Source organism: Epinephelus moara, chromosome 15, assembly GCF_006386435.1.
Source record: "Epinephelus moara isolate mb chromosome 15, YSFRI_EMoa_1.0, whole genome shotgun sequence".
Classification (NCBI taxonomy): Eukaryota; Metazoa; Chordata; class Actinopteri; order Perciformes; family Serranidae; genus Epinephelus; species Epinephelus moara.
In genome coordinates, this window is record NC_065520.1 from 16,506,991 (window position 1) to 16,517,765 (window position 10,775).

At 42.7% G+C, this 10,775-nt stretch overlaps 1 protein-coding gene across 1 annotated transcript in view; it reads right to left on the minus strand.

The window, feature by feature from the left end:
- Positions 1 to 2,365: 2,365 nt before the first annotated feature.
- The window catches only part of LOC126401835 (neuronal acetylcholine receptor subunit alpha-2-like), a 10,791-nt gene continuing 2,381 nt past the window's right edge, over positions 2,366 to 10,775 (minus strand). Inside the window, exons 2-8 of the mRNA XM_050063352.1 lie at positions 7,825 to 7,976; positions 7,635 to 7,679; positions 7,000 to 7,109; positions 5,955 to 6,174; positions 5,046 to 5,548; positions 2,605 to 3,055; positions 2,366 to 2,503 (exon numbers count right to left, since the gene is read on the minus strand). Of these exons, the coding sequence (XP_049919309.1) occupies positions 2,378 to 2,503; positions 2,605 to 3,055; positions 5,046 to 5,548; positions 5,955 to 6,174; positions 7,000 to 7,109; positions 7,635 to 7,679; positions 7,825 to 7,976 (1,607 nt within the window). The 3' untranslated portion in view covers positions 2,366 to 2,377. The remainder of the gene's footprint in view (positions 2,504 to 2,604; positions 3,056 to 5,045; positions 5,549 to 5,954; positions 6,175 to 6,999; positions 7,110 to 7,634; positions 7,680 to 7,824; positions 7,977 to 10,775) is intronic.

Consider the following 10,775-nt stretch of genomic DNA (forward strand, 5'->3'; position numbering starts at 1 on the left):
CTCAGAATGCTAAAAGCATTCAGTGCCGATTATGCAGGCTAACTTAACATCAAATCAGTTATGGTATAATCTGAACTGTATGAAAAATAATGAATGAAGCCATTATGATTTCACCCACTGGTCTGTGGACTCTTTGAAGCTTCTTATTTGACTGTATTGTGTAATGAACCTCGACATGACATGCAGTGTGACTCCTCGCTCTTCCTACTCTCAGGAAAGGCCAGCTACGCAGTAATTATGAAAACAAAGTTATCAGTTTTGTAGACGTCAGAGTTATCAGCCCCAAACAAAAGACAAAAGTCTCTAACATAAACTGACTTGCAGTAAACTTGCAAAAATAAAAAAAGAGAAGAGAATATTGCAATGCCAAACAAAAAGGGCTTCTTACTCCCTCCAGTATCCTTCAGAATGAAACATAACTTTGAGTAAAAATGGTCTGATATCTTCATAAATCTTGTGCTTTTCTGTTTCTGCCAAATTCCCATTTTGCATGGAGGGTGGTTTGGTTAGAATCAGATCCATTGGAGACAGCATTCTGAATTTCTGAATTGCTCTTTTCTTTTCAAAGTGGGGCAGGCAGCGATGAGGTGTCCTTGCTCATGGCAAGTTTTTGGAGATTTAACCTTACGGTCAGTTGGAACTAGTTTGCGACATTTCTGTGCATTAAAGCAAATTCATCCGCCTGCACTGTGGCAGCAGAGAGGGACGTGTATTTCTGTTCATTTAGATGGATAACAATTCTGGCACTAATTCATAAGAGCAGAGGACGGTGGCTTCCACAGTGTAATAATTTAGGCTTTTCTCAGTTGTCAAAGAAGTACACACTACTTAAGCTTTTCCCACGAATGTGCACTGCCGCAAAAGAGGCCACACACTCTTAGGCCAATGCAGTGTAGCAGCGATGAGTTCAAATGCATTGAAAAATGGCTCTACCTCAGATTCTCTGAAAGGTAGGTCTAGTGCTATGTGCCAACTCACATCAAAACTTTCTCTGAGACTAGGGTTGACTGGTGAGGAGTTGATGGACTGGCAGCTACAGCGGTTCCCTGCTCCATCTCCAGTGCCCTTACCCTTAAATGCATGGCTTCCACCTCCAACTCCATTTTGCCGCCAATACCACAAAATCAATCGACTAAATACAAATGTTGGTATCTCAGGGAAAGCCCTAGAATGCTTTATGTCACATTTGTCAAATATAAGTTTCTCTGTCTCCATAGGTAACTTTGTGTCCTTGTCCACTCCGCTGTTACATGGGGCACCCCAGGGCTCAATCCTTGGTCCCATTCTCTTCTCTTTGTATATGCTTCCTTTGGGCCAGATAATCAGTCGCTTTGGTTGTATATCCTATCATTGACCTGCGATAAAGGACTGGATGTCTATCAGCTGTCTTCAACTAAATTCTGACAAAACTGAGCTTCTCATTTTTGGCCCCGAAAATACTGCTAAAGGCATCTTTCAGCATATTGGCCCACTTGCCCCCTATGTCAAAACTAACGCCAGGAATCTTGACGTTATATTTGACCCTAAATTGAAACTTGAACAACATGTTAATAAAATGGTTCAATCCTGCTTTTTTCAACTCAGGACCATTACAAAAATCCGACCATTATTGTCAGCCTCTGACTTAGAACATATGATTCATGGCTTCATTTTTTCCCTTCGCAATTACTGCAACTCCCTTTTCACTTACTTACTTACTTACTTACAAAAGAAAAAAACTGCCAACCAGAGAAGCAGATATTAAGAAGAAAAAAATAAATCAAACTTACCCGACACAATGACAATGGACAATAGAAAGAACAGTGGGCATGAAAATCCTCTCACTTGCTTTCGTGACACAAAGATTAGTTACATCATATACGTTTTCCTTTTCAGGCTTCTACACAACTTTCCAGTTTATCACTCCATTTTGTCCTCAGTGAATATTGGCTGATTGGCTTTGACATCACCTGTTAGCAAGATAATGTCACAAGAGGCAAAGCAAATTCATTTAGAAACTCTGTATTCTTCTGAAATTAAAAGACACACAGAGTAAGACAACACACAGGATGTTTTAATCCACTCATTTGAAAGTAGCGGTAGCTAATTTCTCAATCAGCTTTAATTACCTCTTATGCATTTCAAAGATTTTGTTCTGGAGCTGGAAAGATTAGCAACAATTTTGCTAATCAGTTAATCGCTTGAGGCATTACCAAGCAAATAGGCAGATTAATTGACTATGAAATTTCTCAGTGAGGAGAAATCAGGCTGAAAATGTTCTCGTTCTTCTTAAGAAAGTTATTGTAACACTTTGATCTCTTTATATTCGCATAGACACAAGTTATTTAATTATCAATTTCAACTGTGTTATTCATTCTTTTTAATTCCCAGTTTGGTTTTAAAACATCCCAGAGAGCCACGGAGGCAGGAAGAGTCCGACTGTCCCCAGCAGACATACGATAATGAACATCCACAGGAAGATCCGGTCTACAACCATGGCGACATACTTCCAGTCCTCCTTCACCTGCAGGAACAGAAAAAGACAAGAAACAAGATGAGACGTTAGACAGGAGTAAAAACAAATCACTTCCTGTCATCAAAAAACAAAAAGGCGTCAGCACTCACTGAGAAGTCTGCATCCTCGGCTCGGAGATGCTCTGCGATGTAGGTCACCCCCTCCAGCGCCGACACCACCGCAGGAGACAGAACAGAGGCCGACAGGTTTGAATCCACAGAAGGGGTGTCCCAAGCCAGGCTGAGTGAGGAGTCTCTCTGTGGGAGGAGGATGTAACCGAGAGATGGAGGGAAAGGAGGAGACAGGGGAGAAATCCTCGGCCGACCAGCTACTCTCACCCCAAACCTCCCCAAATGATCTGCGTTTATGTAACCGTGAAGGTCGCAGTAGTGGATTACATCTCCGGTATCCAAGGAGTTGAGCTGGTGGCTGCTGTGGCAACCGTTCTCATCCTGGTAACCGTGGAGATCGATGTCAGACTCCTGGGTGAGCCAGGTGGATGAGCTGTGGGAGGGGCCTGGAGTCCGGACAGGGAGGAGTTTATCAGTCAGGTGGCGCCGCCTGTGCGTTTGGGGACAACAACAGTGAGCATGTCATATCAGCGGGCTTTTCTCCTGGCTTCTGGCTCCCAGCTACACACACCTGCCATCCATCAGCTCATCAGCCCTTTAGTGAAAGAGTGAAAACTGGACTCCAGATGAATTCAAATGTTGCTCCATGCCTGTCAAGTTCACCATGTAAACTTAGAGGTTATGATGTGTCAGTGTTGTGTTTACAGCTTGTTTCTGCTGCCCCTAAGTGGACAAAACCGTGGATGCAGCTTTAAATCAGGAAACAGATTCAAGACTTGTCTCCTACTATGTAAGAATCCAGTCCACAAAATAACATTTGATGTGTTTGAACAGGTAAAATGGGATAAACAAAGCTTGATTTTTGGCTTTTTGAAAGTAGAAACAAAGAAAAGAACATGTGTCCACACCATAGGCTGTTTATAAAGATGTAGGATGTGTCTCTATTCCCTCCCACTGCACAAAAATGAAGCCAAAATATATCTACCATACAGCTGCTGGTATCTTGCACTGGTGATGTAATTTGGAGCCAGAGTCTGCTCAAATTCCCACCCATAAACCCGTCTGACCAATCTGAAGTACATCAATTGGCACTTGGAGCTCAACCATGACGTCAAACCCCCTTTTTATAGCATCAAATAACTAATTAAAACCAAACCTAACAGAAAAATGAACATTTAAACAACTATCAGCATCACAAGAACGACCTAAAATGACAGAAACCATCTTGGGGGAAAGTTTATTTGATGTGTACTCTTAGTTTTTAGTTCGGCCCAAGCTTCTTCCGCTAACATCGAAGATGAATTTTTATAACCTATACTGCAGCCAGCCACCAGGGTGCGATCACGATGTTTTGGCTTCACTTTTCCGGAAGTTGTCATGTAGTTCATCTCTATATGCAGTCTGCAGTCCAGCCTGATGTCCTGTTTATAATTTAGAGTGCTACTTTTATTCCATGTCATTCTTTGAATGTCCAAATATGACGAAATATGGGAGCACCCACAGTTCCCACAACGCAATCCCTAGCTTAATTACAGTTAAGGCCCGAACATTTTCGGGCGGAACGTACGTGGAACGGACTCCGCGTGGAGTCCGCTCCTCTAATAGTACACCCGAGTATGTTCGGGCCTTTATACGTTCTGAAAGTGTTGATAGCACCCACATATAAAATAATAAATGCCAATTGCAATTATCAAAACGGCAAAGTACTCTTAGACTGAGCTACAGGTCCTGACCAACGAGTTGCAAAGGCATTTCTCAAAACTTTAGGCAAAACGTGACAGAGTGAAGCCGTATTTGGGGTTTGATTTTCCAGTGTGTTGGTGCGCTAGCTCTCTGAAGATGCTAATAATTTCACTGTAACTGTTTTTGGCTATCGGTGCTGATGTTTGTGACTTGGACTGTTTTTGCAGTGGGGCTCACTTGCATAGAATGGACAGCTCAGGAGCACCGAGATTCTATTTGCTTGGCAACACAGTTATGTGCTTTTCAGTGTTTGCGCATGCGTCAAGAATTACAGTTTCTTTTCATCTTATTTGATGCAGTTTAGTGGTTGCAAAAGTCACTTAATCCTTTTGTGAATTTGCCCACGTGTCCATCATTTTGGCAAGGGGGTTGATTTGGACTCTGGTGCTTCTCAAAGTCAAGCAAGGATCCTTAAATGGTTGAATTTCAAGGAGGCCACGTCATCAAGTCTCGTCAAAGGACTGTTTCAATGTCAAGGATCTTTCAAATTCTACAAAGGACCAAGTCGTTCCTTCGGAGAATTTTAAAGGATGCATGTGTGTATCCTCAACAGGCATGAAGTACCCACAATTTTTGCCGGAATTGAAGGCGGAACCTTGCTAACCTGTTCCAATGTGTGTACACCAAATGCTTAGAAAGAGTCTTGCCTACCCCAGAAAGGACCCGTCCCACCTTGACTTTGAGAAGCACCATGCATTTGTAGTGTTTTCATGCAGTAAACATGGCCGTCTTCTCACCTTACAGGCCTGACACCATGTTCTGGTCGCTTCATGCACAGCCAGCGTGGCACCGCCGACAGGAAAAGCCTCCGAACCCATCGAGGCATGGTGTGAGTCGCTGACGAGCGGTGGTGCACGTTCAGCACAAACACGGTGATGACGATGGACAGCGTGACGAAAATCATAGTGAAGAGCAGATACTCCCCGATCAGTGGTATGACCAGCGACGTGGACGGGATGATCTCGGTGATGAGCAGCAGGAAGACGGTGAGCGACAGCAGCACGGAGATGCACAGGGTGATCTTCTCACCGCAGTCTGACGGGAGGTAGAAGACCAGGACGGTGAGGCAGGAGATGAGGAGGCAGGGGATTATGAGGTTGATGGTGTAGAACAACGGGAGGCGGCGGATGACAAAGTAGTAGGTGATGTCGGGGTAGATCTCGTGGCAGCAGTCATACTTCTTGGTGTTGTAGGTGCCCACGGCGTTGACAATTGCCCACTCTCCGCTCTCCCAGTAATCCTGGAAGTTAGATTTTTGTTAGGTGCAAAGCAACATGTTGCTAAAACTGCTTCATCAGAATAACTTAAATTGAACTTCTTTGCTATGAAAGTCAGAACATCATTAAGAAAACCTCAGCACTTTCAACCTGAGAAATCTCTCCAGGATTAGTGTTTCGTCTCCTGAAAAACTAATTTATGCATTTTGTTTTCTCCAGAAGTTAATGCTGCAATGCAACAGCAACACACTGTTAATTAAAAAGTAAGCCTCCACAGTGTTTAGCTGGCATACTTCTGCAGACAAAACACTGACAAAGTGCATGTGTGAAGCGTAGATAACAGGAGGTAAAGAGGCAGAGCTGGCAAATCACATGAGAATGGAGGCGCCAATTGTGGCGAAATGGCACAAACTCAAAATCAAAAGGAACCTTCAGGTCCACCGTGTTCTCAAAGGGCTCCAGGTCGATCTTGGCGCGGTCGTACGTCCAGGAGCCAAACTTCATCTTGCAGCTCTGCTGGTCGAAGGGGAAGAAGGTGACGTCAATGGAGCAGGAGGACTTGTAGATAGCTGGTGGCACCCAGCGGATACGACCAGTGTGAAAGAGATGGGCCTTGGTCATGTGGGTGACGGCAAACTCTCCATCTGCACTGGAAAAAAAAGAAGATGAGGGGAGGAAAAAGGCAAGAAAATATTGAAAACTGATAAGAAAGATAAAGGACACCAACACTGACGTATTATCTGGATAATAAGGGATGATTTTTCAGTCGTTTTTTGTTCAGCAAAGCTCCCAAGTTTCTGTCTCACTATGTTTTAAACTCAAATCAATAAACCTGGAGCCATGCCCCCTTCACACAGGCAGCGCTTAATAATTAATCACTGAATGTTAACGACGCTGTATTCATGATGCAAGCTCATTTACACAAATGCTGAAGGAGGAGAAAGTTTCGTCTCCATCCAGACAAATTTAAGGATTAACACTTCCTCGGGGCCCTGAGGGGAGGAAACCAGACTTTGACTTAAAACCGGGTGATGCAACGTCGCTGCACAGACGCAATCAGGGTCATTTATTCAACAGGATAATTTGCATGTATCACCAATTGGTATGCAGGAATATGCAGAAATGCTGTGGTATCATCAAGATGTTTGGCTCCATGGAAGTGACCTTCGCCTCCTCGTAGGCTCTCGGCGGATGAGGACATTGTTATGGATCAAGCGGGTAATTGATCACTACAGATAATTTCCAGCTCCACCTACACAGATTCAAAGTCGAGTCTGTTTGAAATGTGTCCTTGGATGTGTGTGTGTGTGTGGAGGAGATAGAATTTACATCGGGAAAATGACAATAAACAGCTTTTAGGGGACGAGAAACACAACTTACAAATAGGATCACCTTAGAATAAAGAGTGGCCTTTACTTCAGTACTTTAGTTGCATTTTAGTTCATATCTATAAGTGTAAAGACATGTTTTTTACTTGTTGTACAGCACAATGTCGGGCACCCAGATGAGCTCAGAAGGGACTCTGATGGACGTCACGTTGTCGAAGTCGGACGGACTCCACTGCAGCTTGTAGTCAGTCCATTCCTGCCAACACACACACAGTTTTAAAGACAAAAATCTTGTTTAAAGCCACTTTCAGTTTCATCGTTTTCATACAAGACGAGCCAAATTGAAATATCAGTACAAAGGATCTGCGATCAGCTTTGTAACTTGGAGGATACCTTTAGTAACTTCTTCAACCTGGACTCTTATATCCCATGTGTCTGAGCTTAGGTTTTGCTTTTAGTGTGTTCCCTGTTTTATTTTGAAAGTCAAGCTCCTCATTTGTCATGACTTGTTTTACTTCCTGCCACTGTGTGTTCCTGTCTTTGTGATCAGTCGTCTGTGTGTTTTCCCTGTTTCAGTGTCAGGTGGCTTGTTTTTGCTGCCTGTGTCCAGTATTATTCCCAGTGTACTGTTTTCTTCTTGTGGCACAAAAGTATGGGGAAATGGAGTCCAGATTGGAAATGACAAATCAAATTTGTCCAGTTGTTTGGTCGGGTCACTGCTTTCACCTTCAGTCACTGTACTGATTACACTCACACAATCACAGGTCAGTTTCGTCCATACCTGTTTCAGCCACACGTTGGTCGTCATCATCTGATTTTTCTCGTCCTGTTTTGACGCCAAAAATTGACAACAAGAGAGGGATCAAATTGTTATTATTAAACTCTTCCATGCTGGGGTGATCACTTACAAACTGCAAAATGTTACAAAAGCCAAGAGTTTCGTGTGTGTGTGTGTGTGTGTGTGTTCCCACCACATCTATCAGCTGTGCGATCGAGAGCCCGAACTTGACGATAACCACATCGGTGATGTTTCGTGCCGGCCGCGTCCACTTGCTGTAGCCCCCAAACAAGCTCCTGAAGAGCTCATCCTCGGTGTGAACACGAGTCCAGTCTTCAGCCAGCACTGACAGAGAGACAGACACGTTATATCTCCTTCAGTCAATCATGTAAAACTGCCAATTGTCCTATTGACATATCCTCCTGAGACCCTGTGTCCTCATATAAGGACATCACATTTTGGGTTTTCTTGACCTTATACTTCATTTTACTTAACTTCGACCTGTTGTCCTCGTTCCTGGACACTTTTTGTGCCATCTAGTGGTACTAAGACCACAATACACTTATCCATGTAAAAACAAGATGGCAGCAATCTCTGCCAAGTCAGTCTGCAGCCAATCCCGACACAAAAGTGGACAACGTCCAAAACCTGATCATGTTTATGGTTGAAACTTGTTTATTTATGATTAATAACGTTTGTAGTTTGATACAGCAACAAATTCTTGGTTCACCTCTTACTTAGCTAACAGAACTCAGTGTGTCTCAAATAAAACCTCTCTGTCAGATTATTCGACAGTCGACTTTGGTGTTCCACAGGGTTCTGTTCTTAGTCCTCTGCTTTTTTCCCTATACATGCTCCCTCTCGGACCCATTCCCGCTATGGCATTCAGTTTCACTGTTACGCGGATGATACTCAAATTTACATACAGCTCACTCCAAATGATCATTCACAAATCACTAACCTTGAATCTAATCTACTTGCTGTCACAAATTGGATGTCACATAACTTCTTAAAACTAAACCCCAATAAAAACCGAATTGCTCATTCTTGGCCCCAAAAACAACCTCCCTCTTACCTCACGGTTCCCAAAACTCACAAATCAGCTGGCAGCAGAGCCTTTTCCTTCCGTGCTCCCTACCTCTAGAACCAGTTACCACTTGCTGTCCGAAATGCTACATCCGTTCAAATGCTCAAGCCCAGTAGGCTCAATAAATCAATAAGACGCTGTTAATTAGGAAGTACTCGTTTGAAGACATTTAGACCTTATTATCGTCTCATTTGAGGACACTGGGAATTGTTTTTCATACTTGTCAAGTCCTACTGATCCCAAATAGCTAGGAGAAATAAAAAATGCATACCAAACAAAAGCCTTTATAAAGGCTTCTTTATAAGGAAGTTATTTTAATAATCCAGCGAAACCAGGCAGTTCTTTCCTCAAATGCAACTTTATTTTGTTCTCATTTACTTTTTATTTTAGAAAGTGGATTAAGTCTATTAAGTATGTTCTTTCTTAAGCACTCAAACTTTGCATTTCTGGTCTCCTTCATTCTATATGTAACCCACATATAGTGTTTCTGATTCATTCTATCTCTTCACCATCCTCTCCATCCAAGATTTTAAAGAGCTATTCAATTCATATCCTTTTATTTCTGCTAAAACTAAAGCCACTCCAGCAGAGAAAGTGAGAGGAAATAATGTATCCTCAGTGTCAGATAAAAAAGCAATTACCTGAGCTTTATTGTTTTCACAGGTTTAGACTGCGATCTCCTGCACTCTGATTTAATTTTATGTCACACTGCAAAATCATTAAAGATAATTGAACTTAAAAATCAACACTATAAGCCAAGTTTTCTGGCAGCCATCATTCATGAGAGTCATAATTTCATGCTTGAAATAAACCTCTTTAATTCCAAGTGTTTGACCTTTTGTGTCAGACGTGATTTGATTTGTCTCGCAGGTTAAGTGAACAGTAGCAGAGGCAGTGTGTGCGGTAAAAACATCCCCCTCTTTTCCTGTTCACTTCAGGACCGGCGATCTCTCCCTCCCTCCGTCTTCCCTCAACACACATCTTTGAACTCTGGCAAGCAATCTGGCATCGGCGGCAAGCAATTTAGGATTAGCCAGTGCAAGAAACGGCGAGCCAAGAGCACAAACTGTGCAAATGTGTGTGACGCCAGTTTTTGTGATTATATTGGCTATTTATAACCGACAAAATGATGTTTCAGGTGAGGCTCTGCCAGTGGAGGAGAAACGGATAACATGTTGTTGGATTACGCTGCAGTTTGTGTCCCAGGATTCAGACTTTTCCCAGCACTAATGTCTGCACACAAACTCCCTGTTTCATAATGTCTGCCCTGTTATATCTTATTTAGACAGATTATTCTGGTTAAAGCCTTCAGGTGTACAAGGTACCGATGTCTTTCTGTCGTTCTGATTGCCAGAAAGATAAAAGTGCACAATTCTGCAAACCACAGATACATTACATTTGCACATTATTAGGTAGCGGAGACACTGAAACATTTCAACAGTGCTGCTGTTAATGTGTGGTTACGTTTAAGCACTTGAATTGGTAAGGAAAAGATCCTGTTTTGGCTTAAAATACCCAGTTTTGAGGGCACAATACAGACAAGAAACGCGGCAATGTCTCTGTAAAACACAACCACTTTCTGTGCTACTATCCTAGCTGGAAACACAGCGATGTCTCAGTTCTAAACAAACGCTTATCATGCTAATATTCTGGCTGGAAACGCAGCAATTTCTCGGTAAAAAACAACCACTACCCCAGCAAGAAACAGAGCGATGTCTGGTACAAAACAATTGCGTTTCATTCACTACCTGTCATGATCCTGGGTTTTGTTTATATTCAGTTATCCTATGGATTTTTACAGTCTATGGCCAGGACACTATTGTAATCCTAGGTATTCTTCTTCTTTCTTCTTCCGAGGAAATCATACTTCCAATGGGTGAAAACTCACCAAACTTTGCACAAAGGTCCAGTCTCATGCCAGATATCCTCAGCTGTAAACTCAAGCCAATAGTCCTGATGGTGGCGCTACAGCAAGCGTCTAAAGTTCAAAACTTTGAAAATTCATAACAAATCAACCATACGTGCTACAACTTCACAGCTTTCATCAAACTGTAGCC